The 25,407-nt window shown below is 39.0% G+C and overlaps 1 protein-coding gene across 1 annotated transcript in view; it reads left to right on the forward strand.

The window, feature by feature from the left end:
- The first annotated feature begins 1,889 nt into the window (after nucleotides 1-1,889).
- CACNB4 (calcium voltage-gated channel auxiliary subunit beta 4) overlaps nucleotides 1,890-25,407 on the forward strand; it is a 72,087-nt gene continuing 48,569 nt past the window's right edge. Inside the window, 1 exon segment of the mRNA XM_032235397.1 lies at nucleotides 1,890-2,213. Within this exon segment, the coding sequence (XP_032091288.1) occupies nucleotides 2,169-2,213 (45 nt within the window). The 5' untranslated portion in view covers nucleotides 1,890-2,168.

Genomic DNA, 25,407 nt, shown 5'->3' on the forward strand with positions numbered 1-25,407 from the left:
GCCACCACCTTCTCAACAACCTTCCCCAAGAAGGGAAGGTTGGAGACCGGGCGATAACTATTGAGGACAGCTGGATCCAAGGATGGTTTCTTCAGGAGGGGTCTCACCACCGCCGCTTTCAGTGCGGCGGGGAAGTTCCCCTCCCGAAGGGAGGCGGTTACAACCGCCTGGATCCAGCCTCGTGTCACCTCACTGCAGTTAACAACCAGCCATGAGGGACACGGATCCAGAGCACAGGTGGAGGAACTTACAGCTCTCATGGCCTTGTCCACATCCCCGGGGGTAACGTCCTGAAACTCAACCCAGAGCTGTTCTACTTGATCCCCCTGTGCCTCGGCTGGAACTGCAGGTGTGGAGTCCAAGTCCGACCGAAACCGAGCAATTTTGTCCGCTAAGAATTGGGCATATTCTTCAGCTCTGCCCTGCAGGGGTTCCCCCGTCTCCCTTTTGTTCTTATTTGTTAAAATAAGATTAGATAACACTGAAAGGGCAATATACAAAGGAAAATGTACCATATCTTCCTAGCATGACCTCAAATGAGCTTACCAACTGCAGCTATTTTTCCAACAAGTGAGCAAATGCTGTGCCACAATCCATTCTAGGCCTTTTCAGCTTCTATATTTAGAGGTCTCCCATTAATAAAATGCGAAAATCACGTCTCCACTTTAAGCAGTCAAACTTCTATCCAAGCAAGCATGTTTGTTGGATTATGCGGCACCCTGCGAAAATATATATATATCCACTTTGCAGTTTGTATTAGACAGCTGAGGTTATTTTATAAATCCTGGCTTTTTTGGTATTACTTCACCAGAATTTTTTTTATCACTTATCATTATCATAAGCAATACATGTCGATTCCTAGGCTGCTTCTAGCTAATAATTTTAGGCTACTCTCGCCTCTTATTTGCAGAATTCTATGAGTTCAGAAGATGATGTCTTACTTTTCTGACTGTTGTGTATTTTTTTCCCTCAGGAAAGGAAATAGAATTGCTGTCTTCTGATTAGGAGAGTCCATAAATGTCACTAATTTACTGTTATGTATTTATTTAAATTTATATTCTGCCCCCTTCAAAAAGCAGAAGGCAGCTTCTAAGGGAATCTCCCTTTGTTTAATCCTCTTCCATCAAAAACTTTGAAATAAGTTGGGCTGAGATTGCGACTGGTGCAAAACCATCCAGTGAGTTTCCATGGCTAAAAGTGGTTTTACCAGTCTAGGCCTAACCTCCCTACCCATCACAGTGCACCTCTGTTTTTCTGCTTGTGCAAAGTGTGAAAGGTTGCATGTTTATATCCTGGCGATTAAACATAAGATTGCTAGCTTAAGCATGCTATTCCAACTAGAAGCATCTTATAATGGAATGTTGGCTTCCTTGCATTCTAACCTTATTGGTTAGTTTGGCTGAAATATAATTTGCATCTTGTGGGAAAGTTTGTTTAAAAAATTGTTTAAATGATTCAAAAGAAGCTGATAGCAAATCCAGCACAGAAATAAACTCCCCCCCCCCAAAACTATGATAGTGGTCATTAAATCTCTTCCTCCTGGGGAAAGAAAATCAGCCCAGTGTACTTCATTAAAGCCGGCCAGTTATCTTCTGTCAGCTTAGCTTCCTTATCAACGACGATGCCTGGTTATTACGATTCTGAAGCCCCCGTGGGCAAAAGAAATCACGGGAGGGGAGGGAGGAGAAGGAAGGAAGGAGGGAGCGGGGGGGGGGGAGAGAAATAGATGCCTGTTCAGAAGAGTCCGTCCTCATGTTTATCATCCCCTTGCACGGAGCACAACGTCTGCAAGTTGACGAAGCGCAGCCACCGAGCCAATCAGGCTTTCGTCTCCTGCCTCCGTGTCATCAGCCTTCGGTCGGAGGCAACGCTTTTGCTTTGCTGTTCGGACTCCGAGCGAGAGAGAAGGAAAGAGGCAGAGAAAATGCCCGCGCTGGGCTGCCCCTCGGGATGATCTCCTCTCCTTCGAGGATGTGAATGAAATAGCGGCGCGGCCCGGGGGGCGGGTGGGGGGAAGCCGCGCAGCCCACCAACTGAACAAGGCAGCCTGAGCTGAGCCGGACTGGCTGGGCCTTTCCCCGCTTTGGCAATCCCAGTGGTGTCTGTGGCCCAGGTGTTTACTTTTTTTTTTGCCTTGAAAAAGGGGCTCTTTGGATTATCAGACCTCCATGTATGACAATTTGTACCTGCATGGATTTGAAGACTCTGAGGCGGTAAGTCTGCCTGCCTGCCTGCCTGCCTTCTTTCCTTGCCCCCTTTCGCTCCCTCCCTCCCTCCTTCTTTCTTTGCCCCCTTTCCTTGCTTGCTTGCTTCCCTCCTTCTTTCCTTGCTTCCCTCCTTCTTTCCTTGCTTCCCTTCCTTCCCTCCCTTCCCTCCTTCCTTCCCTTTAAGGCTTTTGGCGTGTTTCTCCCCCCCCCCCCCTTCAGCAATAACAAAGTAAGCAGAAGGAAAAGGATATCCAAGAGCTGGGCTGTTTCTTGGTGGGATGATAGCAGTGCATTTGATCTGCAGGCACCTAAACTAATCCCAGGTTATGTAATTCTTCATTCAGCATCCCTGAAAAGAAAGGCAGGGGTGGAAAGCATTCGGTCGATAGACTGTGCACCCTGGATCCTCAAGGCAGGCTGGAGGAATGCTTCCCAGGGGTTTCTAATTTGGACAAATGTCCTCGCCCTTGTGCAACTATGGTGAACATCTAAAAGAATGTGGGAATGAGGCACATAATGCTACCCTCTCTGCTTTGCTTAAGCAGATTGTTATTTTCCCAACCAGATTTCCCCCTCTTTTACCTAGCCAAATAATCAGTATAGATCCATTTGCTTTTCTTGAACAAAGAAACAGCACAAGTGGTTGGTGTAATGCAATCCTGTAACATCACAAAAACAGTAGTGATGCTTCTAAGAAGCTGATTACTAAGACCAAGGTGTCATGTTGACTGGTCTTGTCATTTTATGCGATGTTGGTGCTCCGTAATAGATACCTGCTCTCTTAAGCCAGGATAGGCATTTATATTTGGCCAGAATTGATTGCCAGTTATATGAAAGCCTGTGCTAGTTGGAAGCCAGTTGAATGTAGATTGGAAAAAGGCAACTGAGGACTATAAAGCATAATACTGTAACTGTCTTAGTCCAAATCTTTACCTCTACAGTTTAAAAAAGTCCTTAGGGGGCAATGTTTTCTCTGGACAAAGAGAAAAGTGCTTAGATTGACACAATGGGGTGCATGCTGTTCCACATTAAAAGAACGTGTTACATAAGATTTATTGCAAAGGCATAAAAATGCAATGATCATAACATAAAACAGTCTCTGTATCAATAGGGGCATTTAAGATCAGCACTGATAAGATCCATCTGGAAATGGACAAGATCTTATGTATTTTGCAAATGTCCCTGTTGCTCTAATGCTCTTTGGAATACAGCTGCAGAGTACCGCATTTCGAGATAGATTCAACCACCAATATTTGTTATTTTTACAATTTTTCTAATAGGAAAGTTGAAATTCAAAGTGAGTTAAAAACAAAATCTCTTTTGACTTTCAACACTTGCTGTTTGATTTATTGATTTCATATTGGCATTTCCTCATCCGGCAGGTATTTTTCTCCACAATGTATATTTTCCCAAACTTCCCTGTCAATGCATTTTTTTAAAATTCTGAGCTAAGGTTTATTAATACATTCATAACTTTTTTCAAAAGAAGGCAAGAAATTTTTCGATTAATACCTCTTTGGATGAATGACTGGCACTGCAGAAATATACCAGAAATATTTTTAGGTGAAGTAGCCAAGCTCAGTGGGTAAAATGTCTGGTCTTGAGGACACCCGGATTTTTGGATTGCTCATCATTAGCTCTGTAGATGGACTATAACCCCTTCCTTGTCAGGCTCATTTCCCCCATTCAAGGTGTAGCAGGCACAGAAACCTCTCATTCAATATTGTTGTGTGAATGAATGAGAAACTGCACTGAAAAAAACCCCTGAAACACAAAATATATTGGAACAAGAAAAAAATAAAGGCAGCTGCGGTACAGAATTTCTGCATGATTCACTTTAAACACTCAGCCAATACCTGCTAGTTTGTGCATGGACTAAAAATAGTCTGCTTTGGCCAAGATAATCATTTCCTTCCCTGGATATGGAAGGAGCCGTACTTTGTTGCCCAAAGTTCACGCTTCTTCCAGAGAGCTTTTAACATTTGCATGGCTCATGCTATTGCCAGCAGATTGTCATGAGCACTTGCTGGACATGGCTGATGATGTGAGTGATAATGCTGGGGCCATTGGGTGAAATAGATTATTTATGTTTAAAATTGATATGTACTGCCTGGATTGGGAGAGTAATGGTGGTGAGAGGAGGGAGAGGTCTGTTGGTATGGGGGAAGACCATGTTATATCCTTCACTGCACTGGGATGTTTGTCCTTGTAAAACTTACCTTTGTGGGTGTTTTTAAAGAGATTTCCAAAAAGGAGACTTCAAACTGATAATGATTCCATCATCTCCCTTACTTAAAAAGCCTGTCTTAAGCTTTTAAGATTCCGAGAAGTTATTTGCCAGCAAAGGGCAGCCTGCTTGCATTTACTATTAAGCCAAAATTGTGACTTGTTCAAGAGAATATTAATTGTAGTTTCATATATGAATCTTCTCCCCCACCTTTTTTTTCTGAAAGAGTAAGTTTTAGGGCAGAAATTAAATTATACTGCTTATGCTGCATTGATAATAATGTAGGAGAATATATAATCCCACTTTAGTGAATAAGAGTATTATGTTCAAAGTTGAGGCCTTCTGTCACTGAGGTGGTGTTCTGCAAGAATGGGCAGGTAAGAACTTAAAGAAAACAGGTATTGTAAAAATGCGTTATATGTGTGCGTCTCACTTAAACTGCATGAGTTAAGGGGTTGTAAACAATTCTGGTTTGGTAGAAATTTAAACAAAGCAACCAAAATGTTCAGCTGGGTTTTCATGTCTAAAAATACAAAGACATTTATTGAAATTGGGTTTTTTTGTTTGTAGGAAGAATATCTGTAACTAAAGACCCTCACGTTGTAACATGAATAGGTTGGAATGACTCAAGACTAGTACGGCAATTTTTACTGCAGTATGCCTTATAGAATCTAGGTTGCTCAAGTTTGATGCCTGACCCATGCTGCTATGCTGCAAATTCACGAATAAAGTGAGGATTTTGAAGGAAGTCAAAATATAATTTGAAGTTTTTTTCAGATTCCAAATTAGTCTTGGATGAAAGGACAATTTGTGGAGATAGGTGCTAATTAATGTATACCACCTGTCATAATTTTTTAATGAGCAGTTTTGTATGTATACTTCAGGCAAGCCCAGAAACTTCTCATTAAAATTGAGAATATTTGGGGACAAGTACTGTACCCGTGGCAGGTGGTAGGATCTTGCTGACCTTGGATGATTAGTAGTTGGAAGGGAAACCAACTGTAAAACACAAGATGTGTTAGCTACTCTGGAAAGTTGAAAAAAAAAAATCTCAGAAGTGGAGAGTGGCTAGCTAATTCTGGAATCCTGCCCAGAAATCTGCATGGAAGTCTTTATATAGTCAGAAAGACTCAAGTTGAATTCAGGAGAATGTTTATTTTTACCTTATACTTTGTTAGCGAAAGAAGCTCGCTCATATCATGTCAGAAAAGAGAGTAATTTCTTTCAAAGATAAACAAGAAAAATAGATTTGATCATTTAAGAATCTAAATCATATTTTTATTTATGTTTATTTATAAAGTAGTAAGGGTTTTTTATTTAAATGTAGATAGCAATAGCAATTTCACTTAGACTTATATACTGCTTCACAGTGCTTTTACAGCCCTCTCTAAGCAGTTTACAGAGTCAGCCAACAATCTGGGTCCCCATTTCACCCACCTCGGAAGGATGGAAGGCTGAGTCAACTTTGAGCCTGGTGAGATTCGAATTGCCAAATTGCAGGTGGCCGGCAGTCAGCAGAAATAGCCTGCAGTACTGCATTCTAACCACTGAACCACACAGTTCTTATTTGCTTTATAATATCCTGGTTTTATTTGCTTGATGTTCTGTTCAGGTGGCTTTCCATAACATATGATCATCATGGAGTCTTCCCATTACAGTTATATGTTGTGACAATCATAAAATGGGATGGTCACGTGACTGATTCGGTTTTACAACTTGTGTGTGTGTGTGCATGCGTGCACATGTGCTATTGTTAAATAAACCAATAATAGCAAAACTGTATTAAGTTGTGGTCCTTTGACTGTGGGATACCGCAAATGATTAAGTGAGGCAGTGTTGCCAAGATCCCAAATCTCAAGTCACATGACTGTGGAGGAGGCCCAACTGTTGGAACTTTGAACCCGGGTTGTAAGTTCCTCTTTTCAGATCTGTTGTAACTCTGAAAGGTTGTTAACCGACCAGTTGTAAGTTTCGATTGCCTGTATACAGTGTAGTTCAGAAAGCCTTTTGAAGCAAGTCTTTGGCCTTCGAAGTGGCATGAGTAAAAAGATGTGTTTAGAACAAAAAAAGGAGTTAGTCCAGCTCAAGGTTGTCTCAGCCTTACATCTTTCCAAGGTCAGTAAAATGAGGACACAGGTTGTTGGGGGCAATATGCTGACTCTAAACTGCTTAGAGATGGCTCACTATATATGAAGCAGTGTATAAGTAACAGAATAATAATTGGAAGGTACCTTGAAGGTCTTCTAGTCCAACCCCTTGCTCAGGTAGAAAACCCTATACCATTTCAGACAAATAGTTGTCCAATCTCTTCTTAAAAACTTCCAGTGTTGGAGCATTCACTACTTCTGGAGGCAAGTCATTCCACTGATTAATCGTTCTATCAGGAAATTTCTCCTTAGTTCTAGGTTGCTTCTCTCCTTGATTAGTTTCCATCCATTGCTTCTTGCCCCACCTTCAGGTGCTTTGGAAAATAGGTTGACTCCCTCTTCTTTGTGGCAAAGAAATATTGGAATACTGCTATCATGTCACCACTAGTCCTTCTTTTTATCAAACTAGACATACCCAGTTCCTGCAGCCGTTCTTTATATCTTTTAGTCTTCAGTCCCCTAATCATCTTTGTTTTTGCTCTCTGCACTCTTTCTGGAGTCTCAACATCTTTTTTTTACATTATGATGACACCTCAAAAAGTCTAAGTACTATTGCTATCCAACTCAGTACATCCTTTCTGTCCCCAACTGTCTTTACTTTTTGTTTGCAATTGCATTTGGATGAAATTAGGAATAGAAGGATTTCAAATACATTCCTTGCAAATCTTTCTGGTTTGTGATAATCACCTGGATCCTTTACCCTGAATCTGGTTTACCTAGAATAGCTTAAATCCCATAAGGTAAAGGTAAAGGTTCCCCTCGCACATATGTGCTAGTTGTTCTCTAGGGGGCAGTGCACATCTCCGTTTCAAAGCCAAAGAGCCAGCGTTCTCTGAAGATGTCTCCGTGGTCATGTGGCTGGCATGACTAAACGCTGAAGGCACACAGAATGCTGTTACCTTCCCACCAAAGGTGGTCCCTATTTTTCTACTTGCATTTTTACTTGCTTTCGAACTGCTAGGTTGGCAGAAGCTGGGACAAGTAACGGACACTCACTCTGTTATATGGCATTAGGGATTCGAACCACCAAACTGTCGAACTTTCTGAGCGACAAGCTCAGCGTCTTAGCCACTGAGCCACCACGTCCCTTTTGAATCTCATAGAAGTTATATAATAATATAAACTGTCAGTTTATCTGAACATGGTTTAAATTTTTCGATGTATCACCCTAACCTGTAGTTATTGTAGTTTTCAAAATGTAGGTTTGTAATCATTATTATAATATGGCCTGTACTATTGCTTTTAGTAAATTTGGATCGATGCGGTAGATAAGAACTGGAGCCATCAGTTTAGTTGTTAGAGATACAGATATCAGTACTAGTTTCTTAAGGGAAGGAGAAGAATGAATGGGTGTTACACAACTGAATTTTATAGCGTAAATCTTAATGTCTACTCAAACAAAAGGCTTCACTAGGATTTGCTACCATCTAAGGATGGATAGGAATGCGATTGGTTGCTTTTCTCTAGCCAAATTTAGAATTATTTGCCGTATAGATTTTGAATCCTTCAGATTATTTGAGTTTTCCCGAATGTGATATAATAAAGTTTGAATTTGTTTCCTGACAGCTGGTTTAAGAACATTGATCTTTGAGGACTCTGATTTCTAACATAAAGAAACATAATTATATAACAGTGTTAGAACTGGGCTAAATTGCTTTAAAAACTGATCAGGAAGCTGACTTGATATGGTTGTGGTAAAATATTTGTTATTTGAGAGGCCACTGCCAGAGATGAAAGGTGTTTACCAGGAAGCAAAGTGACCGAAGAGCCAAAGTGGGCTTCTTAGGATCTGGTCACAATCCTAAACCTACTTAGCTGGAGATTGTGTGCCATTGTTCTCAGTATGGCTTCTGAATATGTATGCTCAAGATCACCCTTCAAGCTTATGATCTTGCACTTTCATAGATATTTATAAGGACATTGTTTAGGAATGGCGGATATAGAGAATGATACACTCTTATTCCCTATGCATTTGCTGTTTGTTGAGCTGTTGGCAGTGAGCAGAGCAAAACTTTCAGCACATGGTTGTGTTCTCATGACATACTTATCCATGGAAAATTGATTCATGATTTACTTAATTTTATGGTGTATATCACAATAAATAAGCTGAGCTGAATTTATAAGGTACACTTAAACTTTACACTAAGTTAAAATGCAGTTGTATGGTTTGTAAATGGAATATTGTGTTGTATGAATATTATCTACTATCTGGATCTCTTATAAAGTTCTGTGAATGAGACTGGAGCAAGCCTTTGTCCATAGGCTATGAAATAAAAGACTGGTCCAGTGGTGGGATTCAAATTTTGTTACTACTGGTTCTATGGGCGTGGCTTGGTGGGCGTGGCATGGCTTGGTGGGCATGGCTTGGTGGGCATGGCAGGGAAAGGATACTGTAAAATCTTCATTCTCACCCCACTGCAGGGGAAGGTTCCTGCAAAATCCCCATTTCCTCCCAATCAGCTGGGATTTGGGAGGCAGCAAATAAATGGGGGCGGGACCAGTCAGAGGTGGTATTTACCAGTTCTCCGAACTACTCAAAATTTCCACTACTGGTTCTCCAGAACTGATCAGAACCTGCTGAATACCACCTCTTGACTGCTGCCGTTGGCACCAAGTTAGTGTGTATGTGTTTGTTTGTATTTACGTATTTACTATGCATGGATTTTTTTCAGTGTTTGTCTTTAACAAATGAAAGCTAATAGACCTGAGCCAAGCAAGTTAAATTTGTTGTGGATGCAATATGATGCTCTGCATTGCCTTGAAGTTTCTCACATCTCCTACATGTTAATTGCCAAAACTAGAAGAGTTTTCCAAGTAGGCTCTGTACATGGGCAAAAGAGGGAAAAGTTGGCTATTGAAGAGAGAAAGGACATTCCCTTTCATTTCTGCTCCAGTCTTACTCATCAACATTGTCAAAGGAATGTTCTCCCACAGTGGGTGGGAAGTAGCCCTTCCCCTCCTCCTCATTGAAGGACAGGGTTCTGAAAATAGACTAGATTTTTAATAACTGAGATTTCAAGAGGCAAGATGAAAATCTGGCTTCCATATGCAAGACAACTTTTTTCTTTCCCCTTAAAGGATAATTTTTTTGGAAGAGAGGCAGAGGGAGTTTAAGACCAGGCTGAAAAAAGATGATGAGAGCAACATTTCCATAGCCCCTGATCTGTCTGTTTTTTTGCCAATATGAGATCTTACAAAGCAGTGGTGGGTTTCAAAATTTTTTAGAACCTCTTCCGTAGGTGTGGCCTGTTTTGTGGGAGTGGCTTGCCGGCCATGTGACCGGGTAGGAGTGGTTTGCCAGCCATGTGACTGGGTTGGCGTGGCTAACTTGTAAAATATGGTAAAATAAACTCATTTAACAACGCTCTTGCTTAGCAACCAAAATGCTGGCTCAGAAACTGGCATTGAAGTATGGAAGTCTTAAAGCTGTCAAGTTTCAAGACCCTTGCACCCTTAACCCTTTAGAAAAAAAACTGCAGGAGTGTTCAAACTTGACAGCTTTAAGACTTGTGAACTTCAACTCCCAGAATTCCTCCTCTCATTCTTCATCTTGATGATGTGCGGGTGGGGGGGGGTAGGCAGCTGGAACCGGTTCTAAACGGCACTGTAGATTTGTGGAACCTCTTCTATAGAAGAGGTTAGAACTGGCGGGAACCCACCTCTGCTACAAAGAGAATAAGTGAAGTTGTGCAATGCTTTAGAAATACTTTTGGAAGTATTTTGGAAAGGCTGGGGTTATGAATTCATGAAAGCAGTCATGTTTTTCCTCAGTAAGCTGTTCTCTGCAGCTTTGAAATCCTGGAAAAGGTGTGGCTGCTTTAAATAGCAGCAGACTGGTACTTGTGCTTCAATTCCATCGCAACTTTTTGGAATAGAATATTTAATCGTCATAACTGTAATGCGTGGTGCATACCCTGGATTCTTGTCACCTAGAAAGAAATCGCTTCACTTGCACACATGCTCATCACGTTTTGTAATTTTGCCTGCATTTAATTATGATTTCATTGCAGTGTCATAATTTGTACACCACAGCGAAGCGGCTCTTACAAAAAAACATGGCACTTAGAAAAGGGCTATCTTCATAAAAAGCAGTGTAATGATAACGATAACTCCAAAAAGTAAAGCGATCCAAAATCCCCAACTTCCTCCCCTATCTGTAGAAAATGGATTTTGGATTTAAGATATTAAGCAATTGATTTCCTCCCCATTGCTAATACATCTGTAGAGAAAACAGTGCATTGTTTTAAGCCATCATGTAGAGATAGAAACATTTTGCACTAAATGAGAAAAAACACCAGAATTCATGATCGTTGCAGGATTAAATAACACAAAATACTAAAACATCCATAGACTGCAGTTTTGACTCCCAACTGTTCAGATGAATTATTCCTCCTCTGTAAAACTGACTTCAGTTTTCTTTGTTGCTCTAGTTTTCATTTGCTTCTCATTTCTTCCTGTTTTTTGGAGTTCTAATTACCTGACTTCAAATCGTTGCCGGCGCTGGGCTACGATGAAATATTTCTGTGGCAGCAGATCTGTCATAAATCAGCAGCAGCCACATCAGTTTGGTCCTTTTGCTGCCGCTAATAAGTATGGATTTTTGTACACAGGGAATGAATTCAGCTTTTTAAAAAGACGACTATAGATGTGGACTCATTTATCAGAGCTAGAAAGAATTCCTAAGCACAAACAAAACTATTGCCCAATATTGAGGCTTACTGCCTTTCCAGGCTATGTTGTGTAGCCAAAATACTTCGCAGTGTTAAGTTATTGTTTGCTTTGGAATCCAAAATAATTATGCGACTTTCCCTAAATGCATCATTCACTTACTGTATACTTGCCTTCCACATTGGCGAACACTTAACATCTTCTAATGTGTAAGAATTATTGTAGGGATATAGGAGGACACCAAGTTGAAGAAGATGATGGTCTTTCATAAAGGTTACAACAAGATTGCATCTAATAAGATCTAATAGACTTGGTACATGTCTTATGTTTACTTGATTTCCTTTAGCTAGAAACCAATGGTTGACCTTCATTGAAAATAGAGTAGTAGATTCCAGAAAGAGGAGCTCACCTCAAAAAGAGAATAATCATCATGGACTCTAAGATGCATTTTAGAAATCAACTTCATTTTGGGATGAGGAGAATGCTACATGATTCAGTTCTGATACTATAGTTGTTTACTTCCTGACTGCTTTTACTCTTTTGTCAAGTGCTTATGTTCTCTTTTATTGTCCAAGCTTGAATAAAGGGCATGAAGTCTACAAAATTCCAAACTACCAAATATCTGGTAAAATCCTGCTTGATCCCTTTTCAGGAAGCCTTGGTTGGATCAAAACTTAAACTTGACACAGTTGATAACACACAATTATCTTTCTCTCAGCCTATCCCAGTTTCATGATGCTTTAGTCTTAGGTTTAACAGTCCTCCTCAACCAAGGATCTTCAGTTATACTGTTTCAATCCAAGGTGTTATCTTCAGAATGATTATATCTGTATTCAATTCAGACAATTAAGCTCTTAAGCATTGCATTAATCCATTAAAACTGAAGGTAGTGTGCAGTTTGAAGGCAAGAGTTAAGTGTCATTTCAGTGTAAAATTATACACTGTTCCCTCTATGTGCACCCTCTGCGAAAAATTCTTTCCTAATATATAGACTACCATAATTCTGATTAATCCACATTGTTACTTAATTGAAAGCAATGGAATGCATCAAGAGTAACTACAATGAATTATTTTAAGTTAAACATTTTTCATGTTAAATGAAGTAAGCCATTTCACAGTAAAACATACTTAGACAGTGATGGTAAATTTGTGGGCCTCCGTATGTTGCTCTCCAGCCTGAACAATAAATAACAAAAATGGTTGGAATTTGTATTTCAGCAACGTAAGAATGGCCAGAAATGTTGCTCATCAGACCATAACAGACGGTTGCGTTTCATATTAATTTTGAAAGAAATTACTATGAAAATATTCAATCCACCATGCAAATGCTTGACCACAAGAAGTTTTGGATAATTCCCAGATTAGTTCAGTATGTCAAAATTATGTGGAAAACAGAATTCTGTATTCAGTTGCACAAACTTCATAATCTTTCCACATAAAATAAATGGTCAAACACTGAAGAATTATTCCATGAATCAATTAGTATGCAGTTGTATGATCTGCAGATACAACATCTGTGTTTGTGTGAGAATGAGCTGCATTTGCAAATAGAGAAAGAGGGCAGCCATGCATTTCGGGCTTGACAGATGGCAGTTATCAGCAAGAAAACTTAATAAGCTGCTTGACATGTTTTTGTGAATAGAGTTTTGGTGGTGGCAGTTTTAATGAATAATCAGAAATATTGAGGTACCCATATTTTGCTTTACTACAGAAGGATTTGCTGCATCATTTTTGCTTCTGTTTCCCTTTTTCTCACTGGATTCAGTACATTTTTTTTATGAAGTCAACACTATTTTGTGGAGATGTTTCAATCTCCTGCTTTAAATTCGACTGCAAAAGCCACAGAGAAGCCATAGCCAATCACCATTTTCTTTTATGTCCAACCAGCCTTTCATTGCTGGCAAGTGTGTATTACATATCCTGTCCCTTAGTTTGCACTCAAAAACCAACACCTTTGTCCTCCCCTCTATATAGATGGGAAGGGGGAAGCTGCATGCCTCTTGACTGCCCAGTAGAGAGGCATGCCTCCTTACATGATAGTCCTTTTGAAGACTATTAAACAGCCCTGCCATCTCCCTGCCATGGTTAGGTGACAGAAGCTGAACAATAAAATGAGCTGGGCCTCTGCCCAATGGCTGCAGAAGATACCCTATGCGTGCTGTCATGTTATTTTTCTTCTACAGCAACTTTTACTGTTTATAAATGGAAATTTCACATTTGTGGCAAACTGGGCAATGATAGTTGGAGAAGGCCAAGAAATGTGGCCAACAGTGGTTTCAGCCAACTACAGAAGGAATCGTTACTTCATGACTTCATGGATAGATTGGATTTGATCATCTCATTAATTTTTGCTCCTGAAACAGAAAGCAAAGGTATGCCACATTTTCCAAAAGGGTATACCATGAAATAATACAATTATCATGAAATAGAATTTATCTGGAGAATAGAATCCTATGTTTTCTACCTTCTATCAGTTTTTCAGTTCTACTTGGATGTTTCTAAGTAGGTCAGTTGAAGTCGGGCATGACTTTTTAGGAGGGCCCTAGCAATGGTTGGAATTTGGAAATAAAATCAGTAATCCTATTTTACAGAGCCAATTTGATGTAGTGGTTAGGGGCACCAGATTAGAAACCAAGAGACTGTGAGTTCTAGTCCTGGCTTAGCAATAAGGCAAGTCGTTTGATGATTTAGGATGAGTTGATCTTTCCTAGTCCTGGGAAGCAGGCAAGAGCAAACTATTTCTCAGGAATTTTGCAAAAATTTTTTTGCAGGAATTTATCCAGGTAGTCAACACTGACTGTCTGATTGACACACACTCTCCCTCCCCCCTTTTGTGTGTGTGTGTGTGTGCGCGCACGCACGCACACACAGTTCTATTTATGATTTCCCTATCTTTACTAAATTCCAAAAAAAGTTTTAAAAAGGAGAAAAACTGTTAAATGGCTAATTTTTATATGGTATTCCTCTTCCAGCAATATAAATAGGTCCTATTTAGAATAATAGTAGCTTTATGAATTTCTAGCTGATTTTTGCTGCTTAGATCTGATTTGCTAAACTAGGACTGCATGATTTTTCTCAGTCAAAAATGGGTAGTTAGTACAGAGAGACACTACTTACTGCTTTTTGGAGCAAAGTCTAAATTAAAATTTAATTTGGTGAAAGATCAATTATACAGTTCCATTTTATTATTTTCCACTTGTGTCCTAACATCGAAACTAGGCTTTTGAAGGGATTCCGGCCCTTGTAGGCAAGGCTCTGGAAAGCCCGTGTGGCTGTAGCAGTGTAGCTTAGCTCTCCTGCACCAGAAGGGAGTGGTATTTAAATCTTTTTGTTTTGCTGAATCCATGCTGTCCACTCCCCTCCCCCTCCTGAACATTACTTTCTTTCTGCAACCAGAAAGAAGGCATCACAGTTATTCACCATCAGCATTTAGAATGAATGCAAGCTGTGCTGTGTGTAGGTGTGTTCCCTTATGCACATATGCACAATATTCTTGGGGTTTTCTTTTACCCCCCATAATGATAAAGTGGAATTGACTTTTTATTGGGATTTCTTAAAAAAATATTTATTTTCTCCTGCTAATCCCAGGATTCACTTGAGCACTCATGCATCTCCTTTCCTTTGGGTTCTTTCTACAAGCCTCTTTGCTAATAAAACAGTAGCAGGAATATTTTTTATAAATCTGTATGGAACTTTATGCCAGTCTGATTATATTGGTTTGGGAATGATTATATTGGTTTGGGGATGGATTCCTTTTAGTCTTTTGACTCTATAGCCAGATGTCATCCTTTTTAGACTATCAGCTGGGACTGCATTGTAACTTTCTGTATTCAAATTACCGTATATACTCGAGTATAGGCCGACCCGAATATAAGCCGAGGCACCTAATTTTACCACAAAAAACTGGAAAAGTTATTGACTCGAGTATAAGCCTAGGGTGGGAAATGCAGCAGCTACCGGTAAATTTCAAAAATAAAAATAGATACCAATAATGTTTTTGAATATTTATTTCAAAGAAAAACAGTAAACTAGCGGTGTATTCAATGAAATACTTCACTCACCTCATGATGCTGATGTCCCGCTGTGATGATGATGTCCCGTGCAGCCGCGGGAGCGATGTCCCGCCTCCTATGACACACGGCACAGTGATTCCTATCATTGGATCACTGTACCAGAGGAGGTGGGACATCGCTATGTGGCTGCTTGCCATAACAAGGAGGAGGTGGGACATTGTTGCAGAGCGGCAGGAGGGGGAGGAAGGGGAATCGTAAGACAGCCCTGCATTACATTAGAACGTGAGGAGGGGGGATGGTGCGGTGCGCGCTGCGTGGCAAACTGACACAGAGGGAGGGGAAACTCACAGGGGCACTGGGCCATTCACGAGTGTCACCCAGCGGCATGGCCCCGCCCCTTTTTCTCCTCCATTTCGGGCAAATTTTTCACTGACTCGAGTATAAGCCAAGGCGGCTTTTTTCAGCCCAAAAAGTGGGCTGAAAAACTAGGCTTATACTCGAGTATATACAGTAAATGGACATTTTCATCTCTTTTCATTAATGAATTGTTATTCCCTAATTCCCTCTCCCTCAAATTACTTGCAGGAAGTCAGCATTGCTGAATCTTGTGGTCATAAGTCTTGTAGTGACTTATCACCATTTTTCATACTTAGGGCTACTGCAGCATGCCCATGGTCACATACTCAAAATCCGTATGCTTGGCAACTAGTTCGTATTTATGCTTGTTGCAGTATCCTGGGGTCACGTGATCCCCTTTTGCGACCTGACAGGCAAAGTCAATGGGGAATCCAGATTCACTTAACAACCGTGTTACGGGTACTAACTTAACAAATGCAATGATTCACTTAACAACTGTGGGAAGAAAAGTTGTAAAATGGGGCAAATTCATTTAACAAATGTTTCATTTAGCAGTATAAATTTTAGGGCTAATTGTGGTTGTAACTCAAGGACTGCCTGTATGTGCACACATGCAAACACACACACACACACGTAAAGCGTTTCATGTCATAATGATAACACTAGGTAAATAATTAAGGACTGGGTTTTTTTAATTGTCTCTAAGTGAATATCTAATCCCTATAAAAAAAAGGCCAAAGCCCACTGAGATAATGTTGTGAAAACCTATCTCAACAAATGGATTTTATATAATCAAACTTGTTCCAAATGAGTCTTGTTCATCTTTTGACAGCAGAATATTCAAGCAAGCTTTTTTTCCACGCAGTGCCAATGGTTCAACCATCTCTAGACTGGGGCAGTCTAACAAGCATTTTATCTCAGTTGTATTTGATATCTCATTTACTCAAAATTCACATGATATACATGGAAACCCCTTTTTTAAAATGACATTCTTTGCTCTAATGATTCTGGGTTTTTTTTTTCTGCTACTTTTCTGATTTTTCTTCAAGTAGTTGCATTTTCAAGTGCTGTAGAGTAAATTATCCTTTGTTGGGAAGAAGCTCTCTGGCAGGGGTATATGTGTCTGCTTCCATGTATTCAAAATGAATGGAAGAAAAATGGGGAAAATAAACGGAACATCTTGTAAAGGCAGTGACTCTGAAAGAAAAGGATTTATCTGCCATGCAAAAAGCACTTAAAAAGCATTTTCTGTGCTTTTCTGGTATCTTCCAGATGTTTGGGATTTACAGATCCCATAATTCACAGTTGCCAACTCCCAAACATCAGGGCAAGATCAAAGAAGGAAGAACTATACAGATTTCAGGATTTATCTGAATAAATGCATATAAATAAAGAATTAAGATAAATAAAGAATCTTGTGAGTTTTCATAGGAATTTCTCAGCCTCATTTTAAGATGGAGCCATTGGCAGATTTCTCTTTACCTGGACTAAGCATGTTTATTTATTATTGCTGTTTATGAAATAAGCTGTCAATTGATAAACTGGTATTCTATCTCTTGGTTGCTTCAGTTGGTATTCTTTCTCCCATAATCTCTTATATCAGGCCGAGTTGTTGTTGGTGAAAGCTGATTTAGTCACGTAATGTTTTTGTGTTACAGAGCAAGCAGTTTTGTGAGTGATTTAGTTGGTATCCCCATGTTACACCATCACATTTTAATATGATATTTATTGTCTGCGGTTCCCAATCTGCTTTCTTATTCTAGCCTGCTTTGTCCTCCATAAGTAATGCGCTGACTTGAAAGGCGTAAGCTGTTCATTTTATTGAATTTGTTGTTGTGACTTAACAAGATATCTAAGCAAGCATGTTTTTTTTCTCTGTTTCCCAGGAATGATTATGGCTTACTTGCACGGTTAGAATGTTGTGGACTCAGTTGTCAGGTGGAAAAATAGTATATAATTTGGGGAGAAATTGACTGTCATTGTTGCAGTGCTTGTGATTGCACTTGAGTAGATATATTGCATAAATTGTGTTGAGAACTGAATAGCAATGATCCCTAAACAAGAGGGTTTTTTTTTTAAGATCGCCTTTCCAGCTTATATGTTTAGATGATGTTGGGATTCTTAAATAATTATACTTAGGAATTTATGAATTCATTAATTAGCATTCCTAAGTATAATTATACAGTAATCATAATAAAAAAATTGAGAAAGAATCGTGAGTTTATTAATCTCTTTGTATTTGCACATGTTTTGTAGCATTTCTTTTCTATATATATAATCTTTCAGGTCATCTGTCAGGTCAATAATACATACTCTTTTCCATATTTTCATATATAATAGTTTTGCCATGATTTTAATCATTTCATCATTTATACTCACATGCACACACACACACACACACACACACACCCTCACAAAAACACATACACAACAGCAGATATATCCTTACCTGAACCTTACCTGAAATAGAAATAGAGTGACCAGAGGAGGGGCAAAAAAGCAATGTGAGAGGGAGCAAGTATTCCAGACTAGGAGAGTTTTGTATATCATAATGCCCTTGACAAATAAATCTCAATGAAGTACGTGTGCTTTCAGAGGAGAAACTCTGAACAAATTGTTTGATTAAAAAGTATGTGTGTGCAAACCACCAGTTATGGGTACAGTTTGTAATATGTACTTGTTACAATGCTCTTTTTTGAATTAGAAAAGTTCCTGCCACTTTGTGTAAACACCGCTTACATTCAAGCTGTGGTTTTCAACACTTGTAATTTTATTTCAGGTCTTTTCATGAATTCTTCATTATAAAACCTTCCTATTTCTTTTTGTTTTTAGTTTTGGTTAAAATAGCAGGAATCAATCCTATTCCTTTTGCAAAAGATAACTGCTTTGCCTTAACATCTCTAGACTAGCAATTTATCTGTTACCATTTAGTAATAAAGTAATTATAATTATCACTACCCTTGCCATGAAACTTGGGCATTTGATTGCAGTCCTGCTATTTGAGTCTTATTGGATGGAGACTTCATTTCCCCCCCCCCCCTTAGTCATTCTGAAGTAAGTTCCTATTGTTTCAGTAATGTCCAGAAGCAATCCAGTTAATAGCAACAACATAGAACAGAATAGTTGATACCAAATTTCTAACAAAATTTAAATGCCGTATGCATTCCTCAGGTTACAACTGCAATTGGGACTGGAATTTTTGTTGCTAAGTGATATGGCTGTAAGGTGTGATGTCATCTGATCACATTGCTTAGGGATGGGAATTCTGGCAGTCCTGGTTGCTGTTGTATCACATTAATCATTAAGCAAGATCTCATGTGCCATTGACATGGGAAAAGGCAGGAGTCCCAGGCAAGCAAACTAGTAGGTAGAAGCTGCAGGTAAGAGCTGCAGGTATTTGAGTGCTGCACGCAGGTACTGTGGTACATGGCTGAATGCACAGGTTCGTAGATGATTGGGTGCTGTAGGCAGGTGCTAAAGAGCATAGGTGGGCAGTTGAAAAAGCGGTGGGAGCAACTCCCTATTGACTTCCCCATTGATTTGGGAAGCTGGCAGGGAAAGTTGCAAATGGCAATGCTGTAACCATGGGATGCTGTAACCATCATGATTGAGAGCAGTGGGCAGGCAACTGAATCATGATCATATGATTGTGGGGATGCTGCGACACCCACAACTTTTCAATCTGGTCATAAGTTAAGTCCCCTTCATTGTAACTTTGAACACTTGCTGAATGAATGGCTATAACTCAAGGACTACCTATATGTGTATGTATATTTATATATGTATGTATGTACTGTAAGTATGTAAATTCTGAGAGACAGAGAATGTACAAATTAGAAAAGTATTCTCTTAAAGTTGGTCTTATAGTATGTCCTTTGCTTTTTACTTTATTTATGCTCTTTTTATATCATTGCCTTTTTTATGCTAATTGTGTGCCTCGGTATATATGGAGAGACTTTTGAACAATTTGAGATTGTGTTTACTACTTTGGCTTAAGGAAGAGCTTTTTGCCATGTCATTTGCTAAAGGGTTGGGTGCCAATATGTTTTAACAAAATTAAGCATCTCTTGATTATAACTTTGTTTTTAAAAGGTATGGAAATATTTCTACGAAACCCTTTACCTGTTGAGTGTCATTGCCCTCAGGGTACATTAAGTAATTTTCATCACTCAATTTGTTCCAGCTTTTGTAATATAAACTGTTCTCCAAATGAACAAGAAAATGAATTCGGTGGAAGTTGTAGAAGTTATCTAGAATGCACTGCCAGAGGCATATTAACCCAAGGCTAAAACGATAGCTTTCTATTAATCTGCTAGTCACAATGATTAGCTAGCAAAGAATCGTAAATGGTAGAAACTGTTCATAATTTTCTTTTCTGTGTTTGGACTTCCAGAAAAGTATATATAAACAATGTTTGTACTCCTTAAGATTTTCCCTTCATTCTCATTACATTTTAGTATGGAAAACAGAAGTTAGTTTTCTTGGATCTATAGTTCAAAGGGGGCTGTAGAAGCTTTGTTTCTATGATCCTTCACAGCCTCTCGGCAGTAAATAAGAGTACAAGATCATTTAAGGAATTGGCACAAGAGTGCTGTATGTAGATTAAAAGCTGCAATTGTTTTAACACACTTCAATGCATTTTTTAATTACATAAACCAGACCCTACTTCATCTGCTGTGCTTGTTTGATTGTACTTGTGGCATAATGGCACAAACGTGCCAAAACTGGTCAATACTTAACTATTAGTAAGGAATGCTGCATGTGGCAAGGATAATATTAACAACAGAGACTTAGTTTACACCTTGTCTATTTACTAAAAGTGTTATATGAAAGCTTAAATTGACCGAGATTATAACAGATGACCATTATATGTATGGACCCACTAATGATAACCGTGGCATGTGGAAGATTGCAACTTGGAATCCAGAAGATTAAAATATAAAGAATATTAATTAACAAATGCAATGAAAAGAAAGATAAATGTGTGTTTATAATATAAGAGAAAGGTGAAATATTTTATTTACATATGGAAATAAATCTAATTTATATAACGACCCATTTCGTAGGCAGGTAATAATCTGAATGGAAGTCTAATCTTGTGGAATAGGGATGGAGATGAAGATGGGGATGGATGGATGGATACATACATAGATTGATAGATGAGAGGGAGGGAGGGGGAGAGAGAGAGAGAGAGAGAGAGAGAGAGAGAAGGTCAATTTCATTATGAATTGAAAGATTAAAATATATGTCAGAAAGTACCATATGTCATACTGAAAGTACAGTGTCATACTGTATAGGTTCTCCTGAATGTATATAAAAACAGAAATCCATGGGATGGTAAGAATTGTAGGTACCAGTAATTATTGCTTTAGTGAAGACTGTTATAGAGATGAGTTTTGGAGAAAATGTGCAAAGTTCTGAATTAAAGTGATCTTGAGGGGAAAATACTTTCTTAGGTAACATGAATGGATAGGTAAGAACAAGATGAGAAAATATAGAAAAAGTGATTCATTTGGGTACCCAAAAATAAATGAGAATGATAATCACTAAATATACTGAATGATATAAACATAGAGGTATTCATACGTACATATGGTAAGGAATTAATATTTAGTTAAAAATGTGATTGGTTTGATTATGATAAATACCTGAGAATTAGTGAGAGAAACAAAGGTGCTGAGGTGCTGAAAGTGGAGAGATCAATTGTTGGTAATTCAAGTTTCTTGGGAATTGAAGTACATTGAGTAAAAGTAAAAGAGAAAATATAAGACCTGTATAAAAAAACAGTTAGAAGATAGATTAATGAAGGGTTTGGTTGTAATCAAAGATGATGGGAAAGCTACTTGGAACAGAATTAAAAGATCTGTTTGGATTTCAATACATCCACATACAAAGGAGCAGGACTTCAAGTCTCCTGCCATGATGACCACCAACTTGCATCTTGATTTTTTTATTATTATTCTCCTTTTATTTTCCTCTCCTCAATGTATTTGATTCTATTTTCTTGCAAGTTAGTCTTTATAATGCATGGCTGTAGCTGAGGGTAATCAGAATTTCATTTCCAGGTTTATGGAATGTTTCAGTGCCCTCCAGATTTAAAAAAATGCATTTACGTTGGTTCATTACATTTTGTTTAAAAGGGGAAAAGGAATACAGTACTTATTAAAAAAATAAGGAGAAATCTAGTAAGCCAGACTTTCAGTTATCCTGGAGATTTGTAATGCTGGATTATAATAATAATAATAAGAACAGAAGGGTCTAAAGCTGTTTATTGGGGTCCCATGCCTACTTCTTATAATGAAGGGTGTGGGTTGCATGGCAATTTGGTTCTGACTAATTAGATAATAGATTCTGTTAAAGGAAATAAAACTTAGATTAGCAGGCACCAGAAATAGCTTCGAAACCCTCTGGTCTCTTTGCTGCTACACAGCTCTGAACTAATGCTATCGATGTGCGCTGCCTTTAATCACCTTTGGTAAAATGGGCAGCTATATAAATTAGATTAATAAATAAATAAATAATGCAGCTGAACATCTCAGCTTTTCCCTATCCTTAAATCTGATGCTGGAGGACTGCCCTGATAAGTTATTTGACTTTTGTTCTCTATATTCTTCTCAATTGTTGTTCTTTTTTCCGTGACCCGTCAAAACCGCGGAGGACAAAATCGCGCTCGACGAAAGCGTGTATTTGACGTCATCACAGCGCGCCGAAAAAAATTAAAAATTGAAATAAAATTAAAATTAAAGCAAGCCGATTCACATAAAGGTAAGGGTTAGGTTTAGGGTTAGGGTTAGGTTAAGGGTTAGGGTTAGGTTTAGAGCGTTAGGGTTACGTTTAGCGTTAGGTTAAGGTTTAGCATTAGGTTTAGCGTTAGGTTTAGCGTTAGGTTAAGGGTTAGATTTAGGGTTAGGTTAAGGGTTAGGGTTAGGGTTAGGTTTGGGGGGTTAGGGTAAGGTTTTCGCTTTATTTTTACATTTTTCGATCACAGCGCGATGTTTTCGTCGTGCTGTGATGACATCAAATGCGCGCTTTCGTCGACCGCGATTTTGTCCTCCGCGGTTTTGTGGTGGAACCCTTTTTTCCTTTGCTTGCTTGCTTGCTTCCTTCCTTCCATCCATCCATCCATCCATCCATCTTATTGGTAATTATAACACCAGAAGGTCTGATAAAGTACAACCAAAAATATAGCAATGCTAATAAAATCATGAAAAAATATAGAGTAATAAATAATGACTACGGTAATAGTATATCCAAATTTATCTCTTTCTTGAACTCCAGGATATGCTTGTGGATGTACTCATCTTTTGTTTTTCTTAGTAACATGAGTTGCAGCCTCACATAGTCTCTTTTCTGTTAACATTCCAGTTTGTTCACTAAGGCTTCCATGTTTAGTAGGATTAAGTTAAGGATACATGACCCCCAGACTTCCTTGCACTTTATGAAGGAGAACATTGTCAACAAGGTGATTCAAGAATTCCCAAATAAGCTTACTTGGCAAGGTCCAACAAATATCAGTATAATTAGAATTGGGGAGATAAGAAATGTAGATAGAGGTGAGCTAATAAGGTAAGTCAGTATTTCTGGACTTCAGCAATTTAAGATGTAGTAAACATTTACAAATCATTTAAAACATAGCAATTATTTACACATTATCAAAACCAATTATAGATTAGAAGGTGTATGGGCTATTAAGACATCTGCCTTGATTTAGCATACTGCAGTTTAAGCAGTGAGCATGCTGTAGTAATGATTTGTATATTTTTGATTCTTAGTGTGTTATATGAAGCCAACCATTATGATTGGTAAACCTGTAAGCTAAAACATGGTTCAATTTAGTGCAATCTGTGAACGCGGCCAGCTAAGTTTTATTACTAATAAGTGTGGCTTAGAGCCTTCTATGTAGCCAGTCATGTAAAGTCACCATCAATCATAATGTAGACCTTTTCATTAAAAAGAAGCTTCCTATTATTCTTAAGAATGCATAACCTGAGTGATCTTTGGCTCCAGCGTTTGATGAAGTCTGCAGCAGGCACCAATAGATAGGCAATGACAAAGCAGACAAAAAAAAAATCTACCTTGAATTTTGTTCCTGCTTAAATATAATCCCACACTACTGAAAGTAGTAGCCCTCTATGTAACAAACACAACTTGGCTGCCTACCAGGGTTACAAAGTGTGTCCTATCCAAACCATTCCTGCTATGAAAGTAGGTGGCCTCATTCAGAATTGGGGATGGGTTCCTTAAGAGATCCAGCATTCTAGAAACTGCTTGTCTTTTTGCTTCAAATAGCACAAAGAAGAGTAGGGTAATAGTTTGTTAATTGGATAGTTCTTGGAGCCACTCAGTTTATTTGAATAAATTCAGTCACTGTTATTAAATTAGTTTCATGCCAAGCTGTTAGAAAGCTCTTTTCATGTTTTGGGCTTGTTTTATGTATTTCTCTTTTAATAAAGAAACAGCCAAGCATTGATGATTCATCTTAAAACTTTGTCAAAGGAAAAATACATTCCTTAAAATCTGATAGAGCAGTATACAATAACACTAAGGTAGACTTTGAGATAGTTCAGAACCAAAATTACAGTTTTAGTAACTCTATGTGTTAATGTTTCTTTGCTAAAAAATATTCTGCCATCTCGTTTTTCATTTTTTGTAAGCTTTTAAGGATTTATTTGTCTTTTTGGAAGAATTTCTTCTGATACTGGAGAAATAACTGTTTTATCAATGCAAGGCATCCCACCAACTGAGATATTTGCTGCTTTTAGCTTCATGTTGTTACCACCTTGCCGTCTTTCTCCTGAATTTGGAATCCAACAATGTTTCTCATCCTCATTCTTCCTTTGAATCCTTCAAAATGTTTGAATGTTGTTGCCGCAACTGATAAAAAAACAATAATATAGTTTCAGTTGTTTTGAGGTACGACACACATGACAGCTGTCGTAATCTTCAAGATGTATTTTAACTTCCTAGTCCAGTAATGGCAAACCTATGGCACGTGTGCCACAGGAAGCACACGGAGCCATTTGTCAGGGCACGCAAGGCACTGTCCTGTCTGCTGGCCAGAGCACATGTGCCCGCTGGCCAGCTGAGTTCACCCTTTTTAAAAGCCATTTTTTGCCTTCCCCAGGCTCCAGAGGCTTTATAGGAGCCTGGGGAGGGCAAAAAGAGCCTCCCCTACCACCACCCCTGCCGGAGGCCCTCCGGAGGTTTCATGAGCTTCCCTCAAGCCTCCGGAGCGCAAAAAACTGGCCCTATGGGCAAACCGGAAGTTTGGGAATGAACTTCCTGTTTGCCTGGAGGGTCATTTTGACTGCTCCTGAGGCTTCAGGAAAGTTCATGAAACCTCCGGAGGGCCTTTGGGGAGGTGCGGGGAAGTCTGTTTTCGTCCTCCCCAGGCTCCTATAAAGCCTCTGGAGCCGGGGGAGGGTGAAAAAAGCATACAAAAATGGGGACTCGTGCCTGTAGTGTGCGTATGTGCACTGGGGGGGTTGCACATTGCATTATGGGTGCAGCACGCCCGCATACGACCCTCCTGCGCTCCCCCCCTCTTATGGCACAAGAGCCAAAAAAGGTTTGCCATCGCTGTCCTAGTCCATCTCACAGCTCTGAGATGTCCCAGTAATTTTCTGTCCAACTACTAACAGTCTGATATGCTTAGCATCCAAGACAGATAAGATAATCTGAGTGGATAATTGCAGGTAATTTAATAGGAGAAATCCATCAATGATTGAGTAATAAATGATAATTAAGATGTGTTCAGCAGATAATTTCATGATTTCCTTGTTTTATAT

This window comes from Thamnophis elegans, chromosome 1 (assembly GCF_009769535.1).
Source record: "Thamnophis elegans isolate rThaEle1 chromosome 1, rThaEle1.pri, whole genome shotgun sequence".
NCBI lineage: Eukaryota > Metazoa > Chordata > Lepidosauria > Squamata > Colubridae > Thamnophis > Thamnophis elegans.